Source organism: Astyanax mexicanus, chromosome 18 (genome assembly GCF_023375975.1).
Source record: "Astyanax mexicanus isolate ESR-SI-001 chromosome 18, AstMex3_surface, whole genome shotgun sequence".
Taxonomy (NCBI): domain Eukaryota; kingdom Metazoa; phylum Chordata; class Actinopteri; order Characiformes; family Acestrorhamphidae; genus Astyanax; species Astyanax mexicanus.
The window spans coordinates 15,330,944-15,357,932 of NC_064425.1; the positions used below are offsets into that span (position 1 = coordinate 15,330,944).

Consider the following 26,989-nt stretch of genomic DNA (forward strand, 5'->3'; position numbering starts at 1 on the left):
TTCGTGAGTGACTTTTATTTTGATAGGCGGCCCGAGCGCTTCCATTCTCCTTAAGCGCGTCCTCCTCCTCCTCCTCCGTCTATCGAGATAAACAACTTGAAGGCGACGCTCAGATCCAGCTGGAGCTAACGGCTAGAAACCGTCCTCGGTATTAGCCGCTGAACACGGAATATTGAAATTCGGTTCCCAAACGGGGTCAGGATGGAGTCCTCGCCTAAAAGGTGAGAGTGTAAACCTTTAATTCAACTCTTATTTACAGCATGGCTGTGTTATTTTGTGGATATGGCGAGAGAAAGTGCCTCTTTTGTAATACAGTTAGGCTTAGCTTAACTCGGGAAGCTCATTAAAGCTAACAGGCCAGCCTAGCCTAGCTTAGCTCACATAGCGCTAACTAGCAGTCTCTGCACAGCCCTGCAGTGTGCTGCTCCTGCTGCCGGTGTTTTGTAGACTGTGTTCTTCTATGTTAAATCTAGCCTAGCTAAACATGTCTCGTGTTAAAAGTGAACAAGAAGGTGTATAGCTAGCTACTAAAGTGATTATGATATTTAGCTAGCTGTGAATTGGGTTATTTAAGCAAATTGGGGACACTAACCTAGAAAAAAAGCGAGAGTGTGGAATGGGGTGTTGAGCTAAGAGTGTATAGCTGAAAACAAAGCAGCAGCAAGGAGACTGCGAAAAGAAACCTATACAGCTGACTGCCCTAGTTAACTACCTCACCTAGCTATCTAAGTAAGATAAATGACTGATAAAATTGCTTTAAAATACAGCAGGCATTTAAATAAAATATACCTATAAATAACACCCAACTTACCTACATAGCAACATAAGTGTTAAAGTATCAAGATGGGTAAATATAATATTAGAGAATAAAATTAGGGACGTCATTTTTATCATATTTTCCAAATATTAAGTTAGGTAAACACGTGGTGATCAATTAATGAACCGTGTCTAGTTAAATGTTATTTTGCTCCATTGGTACTAGCTATATGGGCTGCCTGCTTTCTTCCATGTGCACACGACTTCGTGTTTGGACGCCTTACACATCTCCCCAAATAATAAATAGTAAATAAATACTTTTAACATCTGAACTCACTAGTTAGTTAACTAGGTAACCTATAATTTTTTTAACTAACCTAACCTACATAAGTGCTAAAGTATTAAGATAGGTATGTTATAAAATATAATTTGGAACATACGGTAACGTATTGATGAATTGAGTCTTAACATTAAAATTCTGCAGAACGTGCTAGCTATTCCTGATTTTTCTTAGCTAGCTACATGACTAAATCATGAAGAATCAAGGTAGAAAAATAATATTTATGGAGTTGATTCAGGCATATTCAATATATTTAAGCAGTTGATTACCTAAAAGTTCAGCTAACTAAACTATATTGAGCTATAGATAGTTGAGATATGAAGTTGTCTAAATGTTTTCCCTTTCTTCTCTGTGCACAAAAGTGTAGTATCTTTCTGGAGTAATAAGGACATTTAAATAGTTAGAACTATTAGAACTGATCAACACAAATATTTTGATGTTTCAGTATAAACATATTTTGTTTAGTAGGGCAACTATGATGTCTTGCATTATTATGCTCTCGTGGGTGGGGGTTGGAGGTGTGTTTACTGGCCGATATGGGCCCGTTGTACTCCAGTGATGACGCTGTTCCAGAGTACATGGTGTTCCCTTCATACAAACCGCTGCAGCTTTGTTGTGCGCAGTCTACTGGCTGCAGACTGTTGAACCTCTAACACATTTGATCACCCCCCCCCCACACAATTGTGCTCATCCGCTTTGCACGACATGGGATCCAGTCCAAGAAGTGTTCAACACATATAAGCGTGAAAACAGAGAACAAACGCTCCTGACAGGAAGATTGAGTGTTGAATCTTTGAGGAGTTTGATTCTCCCACTTAGACACAGGGCCCTCAGCAGTGATTGCTGCCAGATGAAGGGCTTGGACACTGTGTTCCTGAACTGAAGACATCCTTTTAAACCACTTAGTACTGAACAAGCTTTGGAGATGACCCATTTGGCCAATCTCACATTAAGTGTCATCTAGTTTATCATTGTCTTTGAGTTTTGTTGTACTTAATGTTGATAATACTAATCGTGAAAAGTTCTAATCTTTAGAATATCTTTCTCAATTATTTGTTTGGGATTTCCAATGTAGTTTTCTATATATGGGCTGTATATAGATAGTATGTATTTATTTATTTATTATTATTTTTTGTACATGCTTGAACCCTTTAGTTATTTAGCTGTTTTTGGCTTCTAGGATTTTGCTAGTTTAGTAAGAATTTTCCCAGACAGAGGGCAAGTCTAGTCTTGGACTGCACATCATTTTGAATGGAGATTTGCCATTGAAAAGAAAATATAGTCAACGAATAGGCTTAATCTAAAGTGTTTATTATTTCTGATAAAGTTCAGAAATTACATCAGTAGGTTTCGGAAAATCTAATCCCAGCTCGAATGAAATGGCTCATATTATTTGGTATTGTTGTTGTATGTTTCTAAGCAATTAGGGCACTACCATTGTTTGTGAGCTGAAGGCCTCACACATTTAAATGAAGCCTGTTTATAAGTAGTTCTGCAGGTATATTCTGTTTCAATGATCTCCTCCTTCCCTGAGGCCACTTGGCTTAGCTGTGCTTTACGGAGGACTGGGTCAATAAAGTTCGTCCTGTGTAATTTATAGCCACCTCTGTCCCTCTGAAGAGTTCCCTGGAGCTATTTTAGAACATGGTTAACATTTTAGACTGAGAATAGCACAAGGGCAGCACAATGGACTATTAGTTAATCATTGAAATGTTAGCTTTTGTAATTAATACATCACTTCTTTACTGTGGTTTGTGAATTTCTTGGCTTCTTATTCTGATTTAAGGTTTAAGGTTAATCTAGGATTGATTTGTCAAATTGGTTTGTAATATTTCCCTATGAGTGACAATAATTCAGCCATTGCACAGGATATCCTATCCTGTTCACGTTCTTCTGAATTTGTTTATGAAGTTATGTCTTCATAAGATCGCAGTACAAGATAGCAAGCTACATCCTAGGCAGGAAATGCAGCAGTTGGTAAGCTGATTTGAGAGTCCCTAAGTTGTCTATTATTGAAAAATACCACTTTCAAAAGGTTCCTTTTTTACGTCCCACAATGGAATTTGGATTGTTGGTGTTATTAGTTGATGAATTTTGTGTTATGTTACATTTTGTTCTTCTTAATTCCCACATGTCCGCAGCTAGAAATCGTACAGTATTGTGATTTTTGTAACTGATATAGTAAAGCACAGAAAGATAAAAGTGCTGATGAGCTCTATGATGCTACTTCTTTTGTTATTGTTGATGTGTGGTTCAGCCATTTTTGGATCTGCTCTGGGAGTTGTTGAGGCTCTCATAGTTTAAATTGTCCTACCTGGTCCATGAGAATAGACCAAAAAAATCAGAAGCTATTAACACCTTCAAATCAACAATGTCTTCTCATCCACAAACAAAACATTTTGGTGTAGGTACTTAATGAACCAAAAAGAGTCTCACTAATTTGATGAAAATGGTGTGACCTGTTAAAAACGGAAAATGCATTTTATATGGGCTCCTAAAAATGTGGTAATTTTGTGTAAATTTATAAAGCTTTTACTGACGTCTGGTGGGTGTTTTTGGGCCCCCTGTTGTGTTTTTTTTTGCATTCAAGGGCCTCAGCACTTCTTGCTGCTGGAATGTTGAGATGTTTATTTGGAAAAGGAATTAGATGCTTATTGGTTTGAGAGGTTGTTTCGGTTGTTTGCTTGATGGCAAGCTGGTGCTAATGGTTTTTTTAACGTTACTTAGCAAAAACTGCAGAGAACTACCCAAAGAGAACCACCAAGATGACGATGCCAATTACTTGGATGTCTATAAAAATCTTTGCTATTTCTCAATTTATGACATACCTGAAATGTCATTGTAGAAGTATGTCTGAAATGTTCTTTTAATTATTGCCTTGTATGACAAGGGAACAAACATTTCTTGAATTGTGTAACAGCTTTTTCTCTTCATAATAATCCCCAGTGAAACTTGTTTCAGGCTTGGATGTACTTTTACACGCCTATAAAAACAAGATGCAAACTGCCCTCAACTGGGAACGTGCTGTACACGTGGCTAACATTTAGAATAGAGACCAGACCCTCTGTATTTTGTAATCAGAATAAGAGAACATGACTCCTCTATAAACATGGCTGTTTGAGCCCTGGAGCTTGTTTAGGGTTGAGCTGGAATTTCAGGAAGGCTTGTAGGGGTCATAGTTGAATCTTCCGGGGAAGAAAGGACTTGAGAATAGGCTCTGAGGTCAGAACAGCATGAGCCCCCGCCAATCTGCCTGAGGCATGTGGGGGAAGGGACAGAGGAGATGGAGGCTGTTTTCCTCAGTAAGATGAGCTGATTTGGCCTTCTTGTGTTGACCAATCTTTTTCACATCTACAGCAATGTAACATCAGGATTCTTGTGAGAAAAATGTTCAGAGAAATCCAGGAACCCAGGAAAACAAATGGTTGTGGCTTCGTTCTTCATTGTGTGGTATTTTGTTTTTGTGGTACATTTGTTGTGAAGAACAAGATTTTGCTCATGGATGGATTTGTGTAAAAAAGACAAAACATTTTTTTTATTGCTTTTGCGAGTTCCTAGTAACACTCTAGAGCACATTTCACCAATTTGGATTTCATAATTTAATCCGATATTTGTGCTAAAGGGGATTCATTTGTATTGGCCTTTTTCATGGCTTTTTATGACTGATTTTTGTTTTTTTAAATAACTTTATATTTAAGTGTATATAAAATCCAACTGTATTTCACAGATGCTCTATAGGTTAACATCTGAATTTGATTTAATTTCCAAGGCTAGTGTGTGTGTGTGGAAAGGTTTGGTTTCTGGAAAGATGACGCTTAAATTATGCCATAGAATCTTTGCAGTTCAAGGAGCACCATAACTACTTTTATTTTTTCTCATGTGACCTAATCTGTTGCAGTTTAACAAGGAGTTGGTGAAATATTTACTCGGATACACAGTTAGCTATTTACTTTACAAATGTACAATGTTTTTATGGTGTTGCATATAAATTGTTGTACTTTTAACATATGTAAGTTCTCTAAAATGACTCAGTATTCATGTTGGCCAGCCAGGCCCTTTTCTATTGATGTTGGGATGATGTTTTTTTTTTTTTTGTGTCTGTCTCAACTTGAACTTTCTTTAAGTCAAGCTTATTTTGTCCCTCTCCTTGCCAGGCCGAGCTCTGACCTGCGGAAGGTGCGTTCGCGTGATGCGGCACGCTGCAGACGAAGTCAGGAGACTGAGGTGTTTTACGAACTTGCCCACTCCCTGCCCCTCGCGCGCCGGGTCACCTCCCACCTCGACAAAGCCGGCATCATGAGAGTGACCCTCAGCTACCTGCGTATGCGCCAACTCCTCTGCTCCTGTAAGGCTAATCCTCAAACATTACATTATCTTTTTCTAAGTATCGTGTGAGTTTTTTGTATTAGCTAAACTGCTGTTCTATTAACATGCTTAATTTGCAGCAACAACCAAAGTGGAGCAAGGCACTGAGGAAGAACAGGATCCTACTGATGCGTTCTACCAGCAGGCACTGTCTGGTTTTGTTCTGGTCCTGACTGAAGAAGGAGACATGATCTTCCTCTCGGAGAACGTCAGCAAGTACATCGGCCTTGCTCAGGTTAGCACAGCTCTTTGGTTAAAAATGCTCTTTTGTGGAATGTATACGACTTTGGAGGTAACGTGATGAGATGCATTTGTTTTCCCACTTATATAAATACTTTAAGTAAACACAGGGGCCGCACGAGGCCTGCCCTTCTGTGTCTTAAACTGGCTCACATTTCTGTGCGTGCAAGCAAACTTGGAGCGCTTCCCGGACTACTGAGATCACATTCTCAACTCACTGAGGCCAAGGACACTCTTTCAAAAAGTTTGGCTGCACCCTATTGCTGTTCAGAAGGATGTGTTGGATGAACTTCAGAGTTACATGAGGGTGACGGCTAGAGTGACACATAGGATATAGTGGGGGGCCTTTCACTTGAGTGGTGATGGAGCATAATAGTTTTTGAAACCCAATCACATGGCCTACATTCATTTCAGATCAGGCTGACAGACTAATCATGTGTGTTGCTGAGTGAAGCTGACTAAGGGTGTTTTCACACCTGCACCTTTAGTCTAGTTTAGTCCAGTTATCGGACTCTGTTAGTTTTTGCTGGTAAACTAATCCGATAATGGGTTCATTTAAATGATTTTTCTTATGCTTTTTTATGAGGGGACAGCACTTTTAGTTTTAAATGTTACCTGATTCGGACCAGAGCAAACCAAATATATATGTTAAAACATCCTGAAACTCATTCATATAATTTTTCCTTTGGGATCTGCTCCATTCACACACAAGGCCCTTGATTATTGTTTTGCCTGGATACCCAAGTTTATACTTGCTTTAAAATCCTGTTGCATTCTATTTCTGAATATTGTAAGAAACCTTTTGCTCTACTGGGTATTCTCTCTCTTGCTCTCTCTCTCCCTCTCCCTCTCTCACTATGCAAGTGTTTTACCATGTCTCTCTAGAATCACGTACATAATACATTTGTATGATATTTTCACTCAAGACATATTTGTTTGTAAAAATCATAGCATTGTGTAGTCTTTCCATGTCTGTGTTCTACTGTTTTATGAGTGTCTGTTACCTCTGGGTAATTTCCCAGTATTTTCCCATGATTTCTTCTGCAGAATAATTGCTGCATCAGCTTTAACAGGATTTGCCAGGACTTAACACTTGCCAGTTCAATTAAGGATTTAAAAATTCTGTGTAAAGGTTTTTCTTGGAAAGGAGATTAAGCAGAAGTGGGTGATATGGCAACATTGTAATTTTGCAATATGCAAAGAGTAGAATTTTATTGCTTGAAAATGTGTATTATAGATTTGTTTAAGGTTTTACGTAGCAGGAGGGCAAATGGAAAGCCATAGTACTGTAATATATAAAAAAAATTATGATTTGTTGTCATGATAAAATGAAACTCCTGGGTAATTTCTGATTTTCTTCTGATATCTTGTTCTAGCTGGAGCTGCTTGGACAGAGCGTGTATGACTTTGTCCACCCTTGTGACCAGGAGGAGTTGAGGGACATTCTCACTTCCAAAACAGGTAAAATAGTTTGTTTAATATTAATGCTTAAATAAGGCTTAAATTATTTTTTTACCCAATTCTGTTCATTGCTAATTAAAAAAAACATCAATTTTATTGTTGTTGTTTTTTTGGTCCTGCGTAGGGCTTTGTAAAAAGAAGGCTGAAAAGTTTATTGAGCACAACTTCTTCCTGCGAATGAAGAGCACTCTCACCAGCCGAGGCAGAACAGTGAACATCAAGTCTGCTGCCTGGAAGGTACGTGATAGCCCAGTGCCATATTAACTCAGTATCTGGAGATAGCATGGCTGTTCCAGAACAAATTATACATTTATTGCGATGAGACTATTACATCTGATTGCCATCAAAAACAAGGACCTTATTGTTAAGCCTTTAATCAGTTAAAACAGTCAGCGAACTGCTCTTTGGTGGTTGGAACTGCTGGAAATTTCCAGAACAAATGAGCTTTCTAACACAGCTGACTTCCATATGAATTCCCTTTCTTTGTAATAAGAGAGGTTGTGTGTCTCACACAATAATATGGGTAAAGGTAGTTTGCCATTGCCTCTTTGAGTGTTGAGAATGGAGAGAAGCCAAGAAGATTACGTTTAGAATACCTTCAGATAGTGTGTTCTGGGCAACCCTTTAAATAATGTAAATCTTCCAGCTGATGGCGGAGAATCCTCTGTTTGTTGGTGTGATAGGATGTGCTGTCAATCTAAAAGAAAGGCTTGTTCACCATCTGATGAGTTCTAATTATTTTGCTATTCAACTAATCAGGTGATTATTATTGTTTTCCTTTTCTTCCCCTGATTAGTTTGGGCCTTTTTAAATGTGTTTTTAGAGTTGTTCATGAGTTCCATTGTTTCTTAAAATGATTACCAATTTTTTTTTGCTTGCTAAAGCATATCCAAACTGATTATGGTGCTCTTACCTTCCCACTGCTTTGTAATCTAACTATCATTTTCAGAATAGTTTCAGAGAAAAAAAATATTTTCTTTATGGGTATTCTTTATCCAGCAGGCTTTTTCCACACACAGTCCTGATAGTCTTGGGTTTTACCAAGAAACTTTCTGTGTTTTAAAGGAATCCATTAAAGGCAACATAATATTGATGTCCTCCACCTCCTGGCAACTTCACATGCTCTCTTCAGTGGTCTTTGCTGCTCATGTGTACCTTGGCAGATCACACATTTTGATCTTTTCTTCACATTCTAGTTTATTCTAGTTCATTCCCCTCCCCCCACGTTTTCCTGTATAACCCTTGATTTGTGTGCAGTGGTGCACAGTTAACCTGGAAAAGAAAAACGCCTTCCACTAGCTGCTTCATGGTAATTGTCCAAAATGTCTCCCTGGGGGACTAGGACAAACTATTGAGAAACAACCCTATAGCATTATCCCTCCACCACCAGACTTTACATTGTTGTTGTTCTTAAGCCCTATATCTAGGAGTGACTTGTTGTAGTGGTGGCATCCTGTTACAGTACCAGGCTGGAGTTCTTTCACAATTGTTGTAAAAGACAGGCTTCATGACCAGGTCCTAGATTTTGTTCACCAGTTGCAGGTGTGTCCCAGTACTTTTGTCCATATTGTGCATCTGTATTATATATGTGATTTAACATGAATCACAACTTTACTTTTTTTTTGCTACTTTTTTTAAATGAAGCAGAGAATGCAAACATTACATTTTTAATTATTCACAATGTTGATGACCCTTTTCTGTTCTATTTGAATTGATAGGTGCTTCACTGCACTGGACACATGCAGACCTTCAGCAGTGAACTGGAGTCTTCATCTGCTACTGGGAGCTACCTCACCTTGCTCTGTGAGCCCATCCCCCACCCAAGTTGTGTGGAGTTCCCTCTGGACAGCAGCACCTTCCTCTCTCGCCACAGCATGGACCTGAACTTTACACAGTGTGATGGCCGGTAAGAACATAGTTTTTTTGTTTGTTTGTTTGTTTTTGTTATTTGTTAGTTTCTTTTGGTGTTTCCCCATACTTGTTGTACAGCATGCTTTCGGTTGTAGGTTCAGAACATGCGTCATCCTATCTAGAACACTTAATCACTGAAACGATCTTTAATAGGAATGCATATATCCACACAATGTGACCTATTTGGCACAAGTGGCAAACAGTTCCTTCCTTGCACCACTAGAGTGACGGGGCTGAAGCAAATGTTTGATCCACAATGTTCTTGGGGGACAAAATACTTTTAAATATGTTTTTAAATTAAATATACAATTCTAGTAGTATCTCATTTCAGTTATTATTAGCAGATGCTTACTTAATGTATTTTTATAAATGGCATCATTAAAAAATTAGCAGTTTAATCGCGCTGCAATAGAGGAAGCACTTGTAGTACAAAGTGCAACAACAGAGGGAGTGACTTGTTCGGCGGGTCAGCTGAGTTTGTCCAGAGGAATGCACTCGGTTCACCTTCCGTGGTTTTGGCTGTGGTCTGTCTGCACTGTGTGTGTGTGTGCATGTGTGTGTCTGCACTCTACACATGCTTGGCACTAAGAATAACTAAACTAAGCCTACGTGCAGAGGCCATGTTTTTCCTCATGGAACACAGCCCTATGTTATTGTGAAGCAGCTGGGGAGTTGCCAAATTTGCCACTAGTAATTCACGTGAATGATCTGTTACCGGAAGCAGCGTTTAACGTTGTAGAAGAGTCTTTTGCATGTGTGAAGACTGAATCACATGCTGCTACTGATTTGTGGGGGGTAAAAACTACTATAATAACATAAAAATACTTTCAAATAGGTGAATCAATGATGTGTGTGAAATGTTTTTAATGTAAGTTATTTTTATTTCTATTTATTTATTTATGACTCTAGTTGTTCTATCTGAAGAATCCCTATCGACACTCGACCTGCGTGCGAGTGTGTAGAGTGTTAATGAATGGGTGGGTGAGATTCTCAAACAAGACAAGTAAAGACAGCTTTAATCCAGGGTGAAAATAAACACCTAGTCACGTGCATCTCTGCTCAGCACTGACCTCTAGTGGTTATAGTAGACATGGATGGAGAGCATCTCTTTTCAACCAAGGTGGCTTTAAACAGACGTTACATAAACAGAGCCGGAACATGTTTGATGTCCGTCCTGCACACAGAAATCACAAGGGGATTAAACGCACATCAGCTGTGTGTCCGCATGCTAAAATTCACAGCTTTATATAGAACATGTACTTTATAAAGGACAATGAGACTCATGCCTAAAGCAGTATTTTAAACCAGTGACTGTCTCCACAGGGTGACTGAACTTGTTGGATACCACCCAGATGAGCTGGTTGGCCGATCAGCTTATGAGTTTTTCCATGCCTTGGATTTTGATCATGTGACCAAGAGCTTGCACATCTGTAAGTATATACTGTTTGCTTATGGAACGCTAACTACAAACACTCTTTCAGGCTCAAGTTATCTGTTTTTTAGAACACAAGCAAGTGTACGTTTTAGGTGTTATTTTGACACACTTTGTTCTGTCTTCAGTATTCTCCAAAGGTCAGGTGTGCACCAGCCAGTATCGCTTCCTTGCAAAAAACGGAGGCTTCGTCTGGATTGAGACTCAGGCTACAGTCATTTACAGCAGCAAGACTTCCCAGCCAGAGGCAGTCGTGTGCCTCAACTTCATCCTCAGGTAACTGTGCCTTATATGGTGGTGCTGCCTATTAATTTTATGTCTCACCAGATCAGTTAGTTAATCTTTTAGTTCCACTAGGAAATACATTATGCGTTTTAATGCGGCTAAGCATCAACAAATTAAAGATATTAAAAAAAAAAAAACGTTATAAAGGTTAATCCGGTTAGAATAAAATAATAAACTCAAATTAACTAACAGTAAAAGTAAATGGCAAAATCATTAAAAACAATTAAAATGTAGTTAAGAAGCGGGACATTTTTCAAATAAAACCAAAAGTAATTAAAACATTTCATCATAAATGGAACAAGTGGACAAGCTCAAATTTAATGCAGTATAAACTAGGGGTGTGACGAGATCTTGCAAACCAGTAAGCTGATTTGGCTGTTTCTCCTGAGAGAAAATTTATTTGCGTCACATAGGCTGCATACCCCCTTTTTGCGCCACTGCAACACAGTAGCAATAGTTTTACTAGATTTTCACTAGATTCCAAGTTTTGACCTAATTAAAGTGTAAATACTGTTTTATTGCTAATGTGTAACTTCATGTTTAGATCTATAATCTGTGATTGTATGAAATGCATATTGAATACAGGTTTAATACCAAATTACACACTACTCCCCGTTTTCTTTATTCTTTGTGGGGTTTTAATTTTTAACTTTATGATCTACTGCCCATACATTTCTAGCATGCTCATGCACATAAAAAGTTTTCTTACTAATTTCTTACTTTCTTACTAAGCACTTTGAATGATCGTTGTGTATGAAAGGTGCTATATAAATAAACTTGCCTTGCCTAATGTAGACTGAACTGAATCTTATCTTTTTCTTTTTAGTGGCGTGGAGCAGGCCGAGACTGTGTTCTCCGTGGAGCAGACTCGCTGCGAGCTGAAGTTAGAAAAGCCTAGTCTACCTGTGATTAAGGTGGAGGATTCTGAGGACGAGCTGAGTAATAGCAGCAGCAGCAGTGCCGAGCTCTTCCACAAGCTGAAGGACAATCCAGAGGATCTGTTGCAGCTGGCACCAGCTGCAGAAGACACCATCATACTTCTGACAGGTGGGGCATTAACACACACTCCTCATGTTACCTAGGGAGTTAATTACCCAATAAGGAGCTTGAAGCATTGATGGAATTGCCATTGCACCCTGGTGGTGTGCAGAGCTTCTCATGTTCTGTTTGATAATAAGCCAAGCTGGATGCTTAGGCTCTTGCAAATGCCAGCAGACTAAATATTTTACTGCACCTCAACTTTCACAAAAGGTTGTTTTTAAATTATAAAAGCTATTTGAAAATGTTTTTTTTTTAAATAATACTACTAATATTAGCAAATAATAATTTGAACATTTTTAATGATTATATTTTATTTGCATCTTTTTGAACTTTTGGACTTTCACTTCTTTTTAACAAGGTTATTCTTTTGGGTGTGACTGCTTTTAGATTTACACACAACTTCTGCAGTCATGGTTCACTAATCACATTTTAATTTCACAGAAAACCTTGTTTACACTTTCACACTCCCTTTTTCCCTCCCTCCTCCCCTGCAGAGGAAATGGATTTGTCATTTGGTCCACCATCCAGTCCCAACGGTGTGCCTGAATGTCCAAAGGACCTTTGCAGCCCCAAGCTTCGCCAACTCCTCTCACCCATATTCGACAGCCCATCTCCTGCCTCACCTGCTTCTGTGAGTTGTGTGTTCTTTATATTGTTGCTCCTCACTAGTACTCCTCAAGTATTTGTACAATTATTGGGTTATTGTATAGTGTGAATGTATTTAACTGCCATTTATTTAGGATATTTAAAAATGTGATATTCTAGTTCCAATGTCTAAACATACTTAGTAATTAATTGTTATTTGCTGTTAAAAACTATACATATAGCTATATAATGGCGATAATATCACATATCACAATTATTTCTGGGACAATGCTTTGTTTTAAAAAATGTAATAATGGGCCTAACTTTTGCCCATTATATCTTTTAGTAACTGATCCTGTTCTTCCCTTCAGAACTCTGGGGATGAGTTGTCCATGGACACAGGTGATGTGGAGAAGTTCTTTGCCATCAAGCCAGAGGAGAATACAGCTCAGAAGGAACTGACTAAGGTAGATTATTGTATTCATTATTTAATATTTTTAAATAGTATATTTTAAAAATATTTTACATTTAAAATTTGTTTAACTAGTTAGTAACATAAATGTCATGTTTTATGTGAAAGCCTTATGCGTATGTCTTACAGGAGTTGGAGGAGATGGACCTGGACATGCTAGCACCATATATCTCCATGGATGACGACTTCCAGCTGACTTTCCTGCCCCAGTTCTCTGAGACTAAATTGTCTTCTTCTGAAGAGCCAGCTGCACCTTCTAGGAAAAGGTACGGTTTCCAAATGGAACAGCATGGAATAGATTGAACGGGGCATTTTTGGGCTTTTTTTTTCCCTCATGCAAATAAATTCATGTCACCTGAACAGAGGTCTGGAGGAAGATGAGGACTTACCTTCTTTAACCACGACCTGGGAGAAGAGACAGAAGAACTGCTCGATAGAGGATGAGCTGCTGCTTAGCCACTCCTCACTGGTAAGAGGGTAGCTTCTTGCTGTTTTTTTTTTTTTTGTTTTTTTTCCCTCCTCAATAATGCAAATACTTTATGGCTGTTTATGCAACAGCATTTTATGTCTATAGGTGACCCATTTGTTTGTGTTTTAAATCAGGAGGGTCTGCTGGGTACAGCTTCAGAAGAGCTAAACACTTCGCCGTGGAGGAAAAATCTGCTCCTTACAGACAGAGACCCGGTGCTGGGAGAGCCACAGTTGCTGTGTAATACAGCAGGTAAACACTAGAGGGCACTGTATACCATTCAAATTACTAAACTCTCAGGTATCACTTAGAATAATGCCAGATGTTGTGAATTTCACTGTGATTTGTTAAAAAAATCAGACAATAAATAAATGAAATATTATGACATTACTAAAAAATTGTTCACAATATATTTTTTTCTGGATGGCCACAGTCTTTATTTATGATGTTGCATTAGTGTTCAATAAGCAATATGCGATGAGTTTTAGTTTGATTGAATCAAATGATCATTTCCGAACTAAACCATTTAATTTTTATTTTTATTTTTATTTTATTTTTTTCTCGTCAACAGATCTGATAAAGAACTCCTTCCCGTCACAAGCGCCCAACTTAAGAAGCCAAACAGCTGGGACTTTATTGCCTCACACCTGAGGAACAAAATGTGACTCATGTGGCTCATGAAGCCATAACCACGGTGCTTGGCTTTAAGGGTGACCCTGTTTGGCTGTTTTTCAACTCTGAAATCACAGACCTGACCATGCCTTTTCTGCCCATTCTTGGGACACCAGATATTCAAAGTGACAGCTGTGTGACATAACATTTGTGCATGAGAAATAAATACACAACAATCTGCAGCACAGATAATAACCAACAATATCCATAATGATCCAAATACAGTTTGAGGAAAATCTGGTTCTCAATCATCAGTGAATTTTAAAGCTGCTTTGAAAGTAAGTGTACATGAGGTGACATGATACAGAGATCCAACTCAAATCCTCTTCTTCTGTTTAAGACTGAGGAACAGCAGAACGGTTAGCCAGGGCCCAGTTCACTTAATTAGCTGTTGAATAACCATTCTCCTTATCCTACGTTCTTAGGTTATTATATCAAATGTAATGGAGAGATTACACACCTCAGACTCAGAAAGAACTGGCGGCTGAAAGTATAAAAGTAACCCCATTCAAACAAACAACATCCTTCAAGACTTTACACAACACAGACCTCAGTTTTACAAGAGATAAGAATGGTAAAAACTTCAGCGGTCACTGTTCTGAAGAACCACCGTCTTCTGCTTTTTAATGTGATCTGGTTTTTAAGCTTGTTCTAGTGAACAGAGCAAGGGTTTGTTAAGCTGAAATGTAGTCAGCTGTTCTGGCTTTTCACACTGGTGTGGTTATATGAGCCTTGGTGGAATATCCCTGCACATTTCTTCATTATATCACATGTGAGCTGCATTTCTCATGCTTTTGTGACAGCAAAACGGGGTTGCATTTTACTTTGATGGTCTCATATAGATGATCTGCAATGTTTAAGTAAAATATAGCCAACTCTTTTTTTTTTTTTATTATTGGTTATCTGTACTAATACACTCTTTAGGAAAAAAAAAGAATAAAGGTGCTAAAAAGGGTTTTTACATGATGCCATAGAAGAACTATTTTTTTCTCCATAAAACAAATGTTGCGCAGATACTCAAGTGTAAAGAACCTTTTTAAAGGTTTAAATAAGTGCATGTGAAGGTTCCTTACGCATTTTCATCCACATCTTTTACAACATGTTGAAAGCCATCACCGGATGTGGATGTGTGAGGAATCTTACTGGAAACGGTTCTTCCTGGACATCACTTAAACAACCTATTGTAGCATGTTTTTTAATTTTATGACTGCAGGATTTGGTTTTATATTTAGGATTAAGTATGTTTTTAATTGAACAAAAAATAGGTTTCTAAAAGTTAATTTCATCTACAGTTGCAGGGGACCATCAAAATAAAATGAATGTTCTGCACAAATATACATCCATGATTCATCTGAAGTGAAATGGGTGATTTTGGTTAATATTTGAGCCTTACTTTACATAGCTTTTGTAATTTAAATACTTGCATTAATGATCAATGCCATAGATGACAAACACAACAAATACTCTCATTTTATCAGTGGCATCTTTTTTATAAAAGCATTTTATATCCTTTTGCATATACCACATGTAAATGAACATACAGATTGTCTTTGTTGAACTACAGATTTCAATGTTTAGTTATTCTAGTATCTTTGTGTTTTTTCCTTGTTTCTCTGTCTTTTGGAAGATAAGCTTAATAATAGAGGCCACTCTGTTAGCATTTGGACACTTTTGCTGTGCTTTTACTGTAGCTGTTGTGTTGATAGAACCTCCTGTATGAACGAGCCCTTACTCATTTAGTGCCATTATTTAGAACAAAGGAGTTGCAGATTTTACATTTTAATCAATGTGTTTCGTCTTGATTCTGATAGATCAGCTTTATCTCTTAATGATGCAGGATTAGTTCTCGCATTTGGAAAATGTTACTTCATGGGTGTGTTCTAAATATCATATGCTTTATTTGTTTTTGGGTTGATATGGAAAAAAGAACGTGTAAAAAAATCAAATAAATTTTCTTTTTTATTTTTATTTTAAAGATCCAAGTTGAGGGGCCTTAACTGCTAAACTGTTAACCATTAGATATTGTTAGACTTACCATGCATTAAACATTTCTTGCATTTCTAACACCTTGTACATCATGTTTAAGTTTTAGCCATGTCTTGTATTGACTGGGTCAACAGAAATACAATAAAGATGGTTTAAGCATATTCATGAAAGCCCTTTAATTGGAAGTCTGCTGAAGGTTTATGGAGAAATTGTTGCAAAGGGATCATTTTAAAACTTCACATTTCCAGATTGCTGTTCAAAACATGGTTCTTTATGGGGCAAAAGTGCTGTTCTGTGCAGCTGTCCAGAATTTTAAGAATGTAGATCAGTTCCTCATACCTCTGTTCTCTATACAGGTGCTGGTCAACGAATTAGAATAATTTGAAATAGTGCAATCATGAAATTTTTGAATGCATTTTTTGTGCAGAAAGCAAATCAGGTGTTCACCGCACCTGTCCTACTCGTTAGACTAATCACAGAACTCGTTACCTGGAAAAAAATTTGCTCAGCTGAGCTTTCCAAAAGGCCCATTTAGGCCATTTAACTGTGACACTGTTGTTTTATTGAATTAGAATAATGGAGAAACCGTTTCATTGAATTAGAATAAATGCTCAAATTTTTGTTTTCTGTGAAGAGTGTTCACTGTGCAGTATAAAGTCAGGGTTGAGTAGAATTTCTAAGTTGTAAAATCAATCATGGGTAAGCAGCGTGACCTCTCAACCGGAATAGTGGCTCAAATTCAAGCCCTTCGCCAACAAGGCTTGACCCAAACTAAAATTGCTGAGCAGCTCGGCATCAGCCAGTCTTCCGTCTGCAAAGCTCTCAAGAAAAACTGCAGCAAGCGCACCAACTGTTCCGGCGTCCGAAAAACTTCTGCTCGCGACAACAAGCAGCTGAGAAAGATCGCAGTCAGCAACCGGTTCAAGTCCACTTCCGAGCTCACCGACTTGTGGAACAAGCAGACCGGCGCTGACGTCTCCAGATCAACCACTTACCGTCGTCTGCGCGAACTCGGCTTCAAATCTCGCGTTCCAGCAGTAAAACCGATGCTGAACAAGAAACAAATGGAGAAACGGCTGAAGTGGGCCAAAGAACACGGCGAGTGGACTGCTGAAGACTGGCAGAAAGTGGTCTTCAGTGACGAATCACGCTTCTGCCTCTCCTTCGGTGACCAAGGTCCTCGTGTCTGGCGTCGTGGTGGCGAAACCTACAACCACGAGTGCGTGAAAAGATCCGTCAAGTTTCCCCAGAGCGTTATGGTCTGGGCATGCATGTCCGCTCGAGGTGTAGGGAAACTCTGCTTCCTCAAGAAGACTGTCAATGCTGCCGTATATCAAGATGTTCTGGAAACGTTCCTGATTCCGACTGTTGAGGAACAGTTTGGCGAAGAAGACTTCATATTTCAACAGGATCTTGCACCGGCTCATGCGGCAAAGTCGACCAAAGATTGGTTCACTAAAAAACAGCTTGAAGTTTGGGCATGGCCGGCCAACTCGCCTGACCTTAATGTCATTGAAAACCTTTGGGCCATCGTCAAGCGGAAAATTCGCGACAGAAAGCCTACTACGCTGGACCAACTGAAGCAGAACATCGCCACTGCCTGGGAAGCTGTGAGTGCGGAAACTTGCAACAAGCTGGTCAAATCGATGCCGCGGAGACTTCAGGCAGTCATACAAGCCAAGGGGGCAGCCACAAAATACTGAGAAAGTGATGATTGTAATTATAATAAAAATTATTCTAATTCAATGAAACAGTTTCTCCATTATTCTAATTCAATAAAACAACAGTGTCACAGTTAAATGGCCTAAATGGGCCTTTTGGAAAGCTCAGCTGAGCAAATCTTTTTCCAGGTAACGAGTTCTGTGATTAGTCTAACGAGTAGGACAGGTGCGGTGAACACCTGATTTGCTTTCTGCACAAAAAATGCATTCAAAGAATTTCATGATTGCACTATTTCAAATTATTCTAATTCGTTGACCAGCACCTGTATATATGGAATGTAAAGCATTGTTGAATTGTTAAACTAGTTGGAACAGACCTGTAGAAGCAAAACGTACACTTTTTAAAAGTGCTAGTTTTATGTTTTATCTCCAGCAATAACCCAGCACACCTACTTTCTGTATATAATGTTTGATGAGTTAACGCACATTCACACACTGTTCTGTGATGCACTCAGGTTGTTAATTTTGTCAAGCTGCTGGGGTTAAGCTGAAGAGCAGAGTGCTGTACAGAACGTTTACACAGCTCTGTGACCTGTGCCACCATGGGCTCTTTTGTACAGATTCGCCCCCCTCTAGTGGGGGAAAAAAGAGTCACAATATAGCACATTTAACAGGCCAGGATTTTTTTTCTTTTTCAAGTTTCTTCTTGACATTACACCAATACATTTTGTGGATTTTTTTTTATTCAAGCATTACATAAAATCTTTGATATTTATTATGGAATATTATTTAAAAGCATAGTTGTAATAGAAAATATAAAAACTTTTATTTAATTTAAGTAAATCTCCTAATGTTAAAATATAATGAATAAAATCATAAAATTTGCACTTTCCTTAACTTGGTTTTAAAATCTATATTTTCAATATTTTCAAACAGTTCATATCCTCCAAACCTGTAGTTTCGTTATGTTTGTCTAGTTATGTCTGTTTTCAAAAACAAAAAAAAACAAACAAAAAAAGTGTGTGTGTATATATATATATATATATATATATATATATATACTTGCATCAACGAATAGAAAGGCTGCAAAGACTGTAAACAATGCATATCCTTAGGGCTATTTGCATGAATGTCCCCCATTTCTTATGTATATGTATGTGTTTATGTTGTGCTACTGATTGGATTTTAATTCATTTTAAGATTAAACAAAAAAAGGTTATAGCTGCTACTGTCCATACTCTAATCGGCTGTTGACAGGCACGTGTGTATACTACGTCACGAGGGCGCCATGTTTAAGGTAGAGTTATGGTGAGCAAAACAGTAGAAGTACTAGAAACAAACTTATTTTTGTAGTATTTGGAGAATTAAAAGCAATAAAAATGCAGAAACGAGAGTAAAATTAGAAAATAATGCCTCCAGACGAGCTGAGTGGATAGACTCTACCTTAATTATTATTATATATTATTATTGTATATATAAAACTAGCTGAAATGCTAGTTCTGCTTCCTCCAGCCCCGTAATGTTACCTGTATATTACAGATATTATCTTATTTACACCTGTGAGCACTTCTGAAAACACACAGACTGTTTCCCATTTCAGCTAAAGCACCAAAACACAGTCCGAATGTCCTATGAGTAAAGGTAAGATTCTGTTTTTATAAATATCTGAATATGTGTATTTAGGTACTATTACTGTACAAAACGTTGCAGGTATTTGTCCACTATTTTAATTATATTTCATTTTAGGCCTCAAATCTTCTCAAATATATATCATACAGCGTCTCCTGCATCAGGGACTGTATTTATAACCGTTTGGTGTGATAACTCAACTAGAGGTCGAGAAAAAAAAATAATAAAAATGAGACTATAGATGCATTGTTTTCCTGTGCCACGATGAAAAACACTGACAATAAGGATGGAAAAGCCTTGGCTTTGTATTAAAGGGTTTTCTCCACAAAATTAAAAACCTTAAATTTAGATAAGTGCATTTTTTACCTGATTAAATGCTATTAAAGTGTTTTAATAATTTATAATCTTCAGATAATGAGATATTTGTGCTGGGCTTAAAAAGTACCACTCATTTTGGGCAAAATGTCTGTAAATGTTTGAGTCAACCGTTTTTATTTATTTTTTTAACAAACCTATTTGTGTTCTAAATAATAAGCAAGATCAGAATGTGTAATCATACATGCAGAGCTTTGTACAAGTAATAGTCCCCAAAGACAATGTATTTTTTCAGGCCCATGTGTAATTATTACATGGTTAAAATGGTTTTCTAAAGAAAGGTTATTTAGGGACATGGTAAGTTGTGTATCGGCTGCTTTATGGTGTGTGTTGGTGTGCCAGTTGCTTTAAGATGGGCCAGTGGGTGTGCCGGCTGCTGTAAGATGCGTTGGTAGTATATATATATAGGCTGCTTTTTGGTGTGTCTGTTGGCCTGCCGGCTACCTTAAGATGTACCAGTGGGTGTGTCAGCTGCTGTAAGATGTTGTGGTTTGTATATATCATCTGCTTTATGGTGTGTCTGTTGGCGTGCCAGTTGGTTCAAGATGAACCAGTGGGTGTGCCGGCTGCTTTACGATGCGTTGGTAGCATATATAGGCTGCTTTATGGTGTGTCTGTTGGCGTGCCAGTTGCTTTAGGATGTACTAGTGGGTGTGCCAGCTGCTATAAGATGTGCTGGTAGTGTATATATAGGTTGCTTTTTGGTGTGTCTGTGGGTGTGCCGGCTACTTTAAGATGTGCTGGTTTGTGTGCTGGCTGCTATCAGATGTGCTGTTTTGAGATGTGACTTGTTTGTGGGTCGGCCATGCATGGAACCTAGCAGAAAAAGTTCCATCATCCACTTTCTGTATTCAATTAAAAAACATGGACAAATGTCACAAGTGATACTTCATGTTTAATAACATTCAAAAACTTTATTTGTATATATATTTTGAGAAATGTTCTAGACAATTTCTGTACAATAAAAACATCACTTTTTAAGCAATATTATATATTAATGTTTTCATTTAAAGAGAATAAAGAAAAATTATAATGTCTTTAATAGCATGTTTGCTTCAAGTTGACACTCCACCCTTCAGTTAGGCAGCATGGGGATTTGGAAAAGGCATGGGCAATATAGTATATATTTCTATACTATACACAACATTCCAGCTGTTCTGTAAGGAACTGCAAACCAACCTAAAACAAAGTGTGAAGGGATTTTAAGGAGAGAGGCCCCCTAGCAGGATGATGCGCTCTTAAAGCTTCTCGCAGCTTTTACCAAAGCTTCGCAGACCAAACCGAGTAAGTAAGGCCTTAGCTTTAGACTTTGTGCATGTGCATGGGTGATAAAAACCCCAAACTCTGTTTCATTTACAACATTTACAGACATATGGCAAAAATCCATAGCTCCTTAATATTATGCCAGTTAATATAATAAGTCCTAAAGACCACTGTGGTCCAGTTTCCTCACTGAGGGCAACAGTAAACGTCTCCAGCTCTACTGAAAACATCGACACAATCAACATTGCTGTGCACATCACATAGAAAATAGATATATTACTGCCATCATGCAAACACTGCCACTGTTTTGCTAAATATATCTGGTCCACTCAGCTCCAGGATTTCATTAAGACCAACTAAAGTTAGGTTAAAAACATTGATTACAAAAAAAATCTTTTGAAGCTTAGGGTGAACCTACGCTGATAGGCACAAACCACTGGCATTCTAGTGCAAAGGGACTGACAATCAGTAGGCTGAAGGTGAGCTGACATCGGTCAGTTAGCTGTCCTTTTCAACAGAAAGTACAATATGTGAAGCCCTCGCTTCTCCCTCGTTCTCTCCATTCGCAGTCCGCAGGGGCATCTCCTCGTAAGGTGGCGGTGGCGCTTCAGCACTCCTATTGGAGGCGTCTGCACGATGACTGGGCTCAGGCTGGATTAGGGATGATAAGGGGCTGTGTTCAGACGAGGCTATAAGGAGTTGAGTGGGTCCACGTAAAGGCGGGAGGCGCTGACCCCAACTGCCATAAACAGCCTCTTCATAGGTGGGGAGGGACACAGGCAGACCATCCACTACCAAGTCCAGCTGATCAGAGGATCGCCTGCTGGAAAAGAGTCCAAAATGTCTACACTGAGTATAAGCAGAACACAATACACACACATATATATACTGTTGAGATTACCTAATAGTGTGGTTTGAGAAACAGATGTGGTGATTTAGGCCTACAGTGTTAATTTAGAGCATAATCTTTTTTTTCTCCCACCCAGAGAGAGCAAGGCCAATTGTGCTCTCTCAGGGCTCTGGCAGCTGATGGCAAGCTACATGAACAGGATTCGAACCAGCAATCATAGTGGCAGCACTTGGAGCCCCAAGAGCATAAACTTTCAATACATGTTAGTTACTTAATAGAGTGGTTTGAGAAACATATGTGCTGATTTAGGCCTATAGAGTTCATTTTAATCATAAACTTCCAAAATATGTTAGTCTTGTTTGTTAACCCTTTGTAAAACTGGAATTAAATTTTTAAATTACAGCTTTAAAATCATGTTGACTGTACACTGAATGTAACATGGGAATTAGCGCCTCGGTCATTGTGACAATATTACGCTACTTCTTTCGTCTACATGCTTCTCTCATACTTATAGTTTATTGTTTTTTTTAGAAATAAATTATTTTAGATCCCTTTATAATGATAACTATACTCTACTATACTTGTGTAAAGTATTGCCAAACTGGTGTGTTCACACCATATTTCTGGACAGTCTGGTCCATTTTACCATCTACTGGTGAGTATATCTTTTGCACTAGAGTTCCTACTCCAGTAAGTAAAAACTCTATTTAATTTATAGTCTTTCCAAGAGCCCTTCAAAGTGTGTATGAACATTGTAATTTTTTATATTACTTTTGATATATGTCATATATGTTATATATCAGCCCATGGATGGGTAGCATACCTCTGGGACTGGCAGGGGTACAAACGAGACTTGACAACCATGCAGGCCGTGGTGGTAAGAAGGAAGATGGACACTCCAACAGCAGTTGTAGCCACACTCGGGATGGAGTTAGTCACTCTGTCCTCATATTTTCCATGCCCTGTCAGGAAGAGTATATGTACAGTCACATGATGTATTCTATACATAAACATTAACTTAAAAGAGCCCAAACTGGCATCCGGTCCTGTTTATTTATGTAGATGTGTACTATAATTGTCATCAAGGCAGGAAGTTCACCCAGCTTTAGGAAAAGTGTCTGCGCAAGCAGTCAATTAATGTCTTTGAATTATATGACGCAGTAGTTTTCCGAGGGCTTTAAATGCCTCACAGAACAAGAAATATTGGTTAGTATGGTGACTTCGCTCACTTCCCGTTCGCACAGTTGGTTTCCTGCCTCGATGTGGCTTAGCGAAAGAGGAAGCAAGTAGATTCTGTGCACAAAAAGAGTCTGGCTGCCTAGTTGCACTTCACTTTCGCACATTATAAAGATCATGTAGGTCATTCACTTTAACATTTCTGCAAGTGTGCTGCAACAAATCTTGCCTGTTGAGCACTTCCTCTATCCAAAATGTGGAACTACTAAAGTGACTCAAGTAAAAAAAAAAATATTTTGAATAAGGCCATTCATTTTATTCTTTTTTTTATTAATAAACTACCCTCTATCTATAACTACCGCTGGGGTCATACTGGCCAGAATTCATTGTAACTGACAAGTTTTATTTTATTTATTGCTAGAAAATACCGCCTACTATGAACTGAAAATTATTCAATTTAAAGTCAATAAAGCACATTTTTACCCAATTTACATTAGCAAAACATTTCTTCAAACTGCTACTAACAGCTTAATTGTATACTGTATGTACATAGTATGTAAACTAATTACAAATTGGGAACATCCACCCCTATATAAGTTTTGAGGTGCTATCATGTGAGTAAGACTGAAAACTAGCCTTTATGCAAGAGAACATAAATAAGATGGATAGAACACTCCTTTTCCAAAATTGTGTGGGTATTTAACATTCCTTAATACTCCCAAAATGTCACATTAGTACAGAGAATGTGATCATTACAGCAGCATCTGGCTGAAATATTCAGATTTAACAGAATTAATATCCTACCTAAATTGTTATCAAGCTCCAGTCACCATACACAAACCAGGCTATGGAGAATTAAGTGCTGACAGTGCATACGTTCATTTAGAACCCTACAGCTTGTTATTGATACCACAGAACTACCACTCCGCCATGCAGATAAAGCTTGAAAAAAACATGAAAATATGGCAGGTGCTTTTACCTGGGTTAGGTACACATGTGGGTACAGGGGGGTACCAGCTCCCTTTCTGGCATCTTGAGCGGTGGACTCGGCCTGGTAGGACATAGCCTGGCTCACAGAAATAGTAGATGTGGCTCTTTTGAGAGAAGCCCCTACATGGTGTGGGCTTGCAGTTGAAGCCACCATGCTCTGGGATCAACGGGTGAGAGCAGTTCTGACCTGAAAGAACCAGAAAAACAAAAAAAGAAATACATGAAGATTAAGTCCTCGAACAAGCATATAAACACCTTGTAAAATGCAGAGTTCGGCTTATATGTAGACATGAAAACACAAATACACTATAAATAGACTGAATATACTGTATACTGTGGGTTTATCTGCCTTATCTGCGGTGCACGTTTTGGTAGAAAATGACTAATGGAGCCAAACCTGTGGTGAAGTCTGGCAGTGCAGTTAGGATGAAGAACCCATAGCTCAGGGCAGTGTGCAAACATTGCCACAGGGGCAACCTCCGTGCAGACATCAAAAACACTATTCCTGGTGGCAAAACAAACACACCAAGCCATTAAACACTGTGGACACTGACATAATGTACACACAGCCAAAAAACCCTTACACAGTGGGTGTGTCAGATGTTGTGAGATTGTTACTGAACCCAAAATAAATAAAAACAAAAACAATGCCTGTTCACAGGTAACCAATCTAAATAGTGTGTGAACGATAAGATCTGCAAGATACAGAGACCTGCAGTATTTTTGCAATGGCCTGAGAAAGGGCTGGGCCTTCTGTGAACTGCATGCTTGCTAGGTTTTACTGGAACAGGAGGGTCCCTGTGTACAGCTGCAGTTGCAACAGCTGGTTACCACCACACCCAAGTGTTTGACCATAGAGAACGACACCCTGACAAGCCCTGAGCGTAGCTCATCTGTGAAAAGTAGGTCATTAAATAACCTGAAGTGAAAGAAAGAGATCGGCGCTTGAGGCCTAATGCTGAGATGACTAGTTGCTATGCCACAACTTCCGGCAGAGGCTTCTGAGACTAATACAGAAAGGTGAACAAAATATAAACATGGCAGACGGCCTTTAGAGTGACAGGCTAAACACTGAGATACAATCATCTATGTACTCCTCAGGGAAGGTCCCTCTTTGGTTGTGTGGCATTTGACACAGTCTGCTAAAGTGCATGCCAGACCGCACCGTGGGCGGCTGGCACCTACTTTATGAAATGTAGTACCTAAATGAACAAGCTAAGCAAAAGCAACTAATTGTTCCTGGCCAAGTTTCTGACTCAAATCCCTGTTAGTAAATAACAAACACATCCAAGTCCTAGAGGAAGGTGCAAACAGGTTACTCAAGAAAACTATTCTGCAGTATTTCTGTGTTTAAATGTTCAATGAAATGATAACGCAGCCTTTCTAATAGCAAAAAGGTACAGTGAGTATGTAGGACGACAAGTGTGCATATCAAGACAGTCACTGGTGTGAGGGCACTGCTCTGTCACACATGTGACTCGACAGTGCTGGTAAAGACTATGATTAAAATATGATTTAGGTCATTCATTGGAAGACCCAGAATGTCCTACTAACCCCAAGTGAATTGATAACAAAAACTTTACATTATACTAGACTTTGCCCTAGAACACAAAATAATACGGTTCATCATTAACATCGACCCGAGACAAGATAATAATAGAAACAACAGAATTACACGTGAGACGATGAACAGTAATTATTAACAGATGCAAACCTGGGACACTGACCAGTTATAACAACAATAGAATTAAATGTTAAGCACTGAACATTAATAAAAAATTGAATAAACGTGAAGGCACTGAATGGTAATAACAAAAGAATAAAATATAAGGCACTGAACAGTCATAACAATAAATGAATTAATTGTGCGACACTGAACATTTATAACAATAGAATTAAATGGGAGGCACTGAACAGACACTGAATGATCATGACAGTAATACTGGAATTATAACTGAGATGCTAAACAATAACGACAATAATCGATGCAAACGTGAAATATTGCACAATAATTGCAATAATAGCTGCAAACCTGAAGCACTGAGCAATAATGATATTAATATTAGCTTTTAATGAGATGCATTGAACAGTAAAGAATAACAGATGCAAACATAAGACAATGGACTATAATGACAATAACAGTCCATTTTGTAGATGTAAAAATTAGACACTTAAGAGTAATACCAATTGTGCTAGAATTTAACGCAAGGCACTGAGCAATCATAATAACAGAATTAAACGTAAGACATATAATTAACAAAGCTATTATATAAGAAATAAACGGTATTGAGAACAACAGACTGAACTGTACTGATTATAATAGATGCAAAAGTGAGACAATTGATCATGAGTACAAAATATTTAATAACAATTTATTATAATAAATATTATAGTTAACTTAGGGGAAATGTTTTTCTATAGCAATTTTAAAAAATTAAATACAGATTTTTTTTTTTTTTTACAATAGCATTTTAAAAATGTCCACGTATGTCAAAATAAAAGCCTGCATGGCTGTATCACCGCTTCTAGAGTTATCCAGGGATTGTGTTGAGCTGAAAGCCTGGTGACGTGATGAGGCCACACACTCACTTTCTCTTCAATTCAGTGAACAGACAGAGATAGAGAGAGAATGGAGAAAGGAGAAAGAATAGAAAAATAGAGACAGACAGAGAGAGCAGGGGGCTCACCTGAGGCCGGAGCGGTGGTGGATGAATGGATGAATGGAGGTAAAGCTGCGGGTTTTGGTCCAGCAGGTCTTTAGTTCATGTTCTTCGGGGATGTTCTGGCTGGGTCTCGGCGCTGCTGTATCTGTACAGTCGGGCGGTGTGTGTATGAGGGAGGCTGGGAGGCTGTAAATGACAGCGAGCTCATTCAACAAGTGCAGCTTCTCCAGCAGCGCCGATGACTCACCGCTCAGCTGCACGACGAGCGGCACTGCTGATTGGCTGGTGCTGCTGGTGACAGGGAAAGAGGGACGCTTATGATTGGTCGCTGCAGCTGCGTGAGAACAAGTAGCTACGCTCCTGGTCG

At 38.5% G+C, this 26,989-nt stretch overlaps 2 protein-coding genes across 3 annotated transcripts; one reads left to right on the top strand and one right to left on the bottom strand.

The window, feature by feature from the left end:
* Positions 1 to 63: 63 nt before the first annotated feature.
* On the top strand, positions 64 to 16,176 carry hif1al (hypoxia inducible factor 1 subunit alpha, like). The gene is made up of 15 exons (XM_007245906.4): positions 64 to 221; positions 5,251 to 5,441; positions 5,542 to 5,696; positions 7,078 to 7,162; positions 7,287 to 7,399; positions 8,881 to 9,068; positions 10,397 to 10,503; positions 10,634 to 10,781; positions 11,617 to 11,837; positions 12,326 to 12,462; positions 12,788 to 12,883; positions 13,018 to 13,154; positions 13,252 to 13,357; positions 13,492 to 13,609; positions 13,929 to 16,176. The coding sequence occupies exons 1-15, from the start codon at positions 202 to 204 to the stop codon at positions 14,006 to 14,008; spliced, it is 1,902 nt and encodes a 633-aa protein (XP_007245968.3). The 5' UTR covers positions 64 to 201; the 3' UTR covers positions 14,009 to 16,176.
* Positions 16,177 to 20,574: 4,398 nt separating this feature from the next.
* Positions 20,575 to 26,989, bottom strand: zgc:152863 (CCP domain-containing protein). Of its 2 annotated transcripts, none has more exons than XM_007245908.4 (5): positions 26,647 to 26,989; positions 24,357 to 24,464; positions 23,949 to 24,146; positions 22,617 to 22,755; positions 20,575 to 21,763 (listed from the first exon to the last, which is right to left on the bottom strand). In XM_007245908.4, the coding sequence occupies exons 2-5, from the start codon at positions 24,448 to 24,450 to the stop codon at positions 21,442 to 21,444; spliced, it is 753 nt and encodes a 250-aa protein (XP_007245970.2). In that variant the 5' UTR covers positions 24,451 to 24,464; positions 26,647 to 26,989; the 3' UTR covers positions 20,575 to 21,441. The 2 variants fall into 2 exon arrangements, with proteins under 2 accessions (XP_007245970.2, XP_007245969.2); XM_007245907.4 differs by having other exon boundaries at positions 20,575 to 21,766; positions 26,647 to 26,979.

What these genes read in the sequence shown, in the direction of transcription:
- zgc:152863 (XM_007245907.4), bottom strand. Translation starts at nt 24,450, where the DNA reads ATGTCTGCACGGAGGTTGCCCCTGTGGCAATGTTTGCACACTGCCCTG. An exon ending in ACTGCCAGACTTCACCACAG is followed by an intron (nt 24,147 to 24,356) that starts GTTTGGCTCCAT and finishes TGGTTCTTTCAG; the next exon opens with GTCAGAACTGCTCTCACCCG. An exon ending in CACATGTGTACCTAACCCAG is followed by an intron (nt 22,756 to 23,948) that starts GTAAAAGCACCT and finishes TCTTCCTGACAG; the next exon opens with GGCATGGAAAATATGAGGAC.
- hif1al (XM_007245906.4), top strand. Translation starts at nt 202, where the DNA reads ATGGAGTCCTCGCCTAAAAG. An exon ending in AGTACATCGGCCTTGCTCAG is followed by an intron (nt 5,697 to 7,077) that starts GTTAGCACAGCT and finishes ATCTTGTTCTAG; the next exon opens with CTGGAGCTGCTTGGACAGAG. An exon ending in CATTCTCACTTCCAAAACAG is followed by an intron (nt 7,163 to 7,286) that starts GTAAAATAGTTT and finishes GGTCCTGCGTAG; the next exon opens with GGCTTTGTAAAAAGAAGGCT.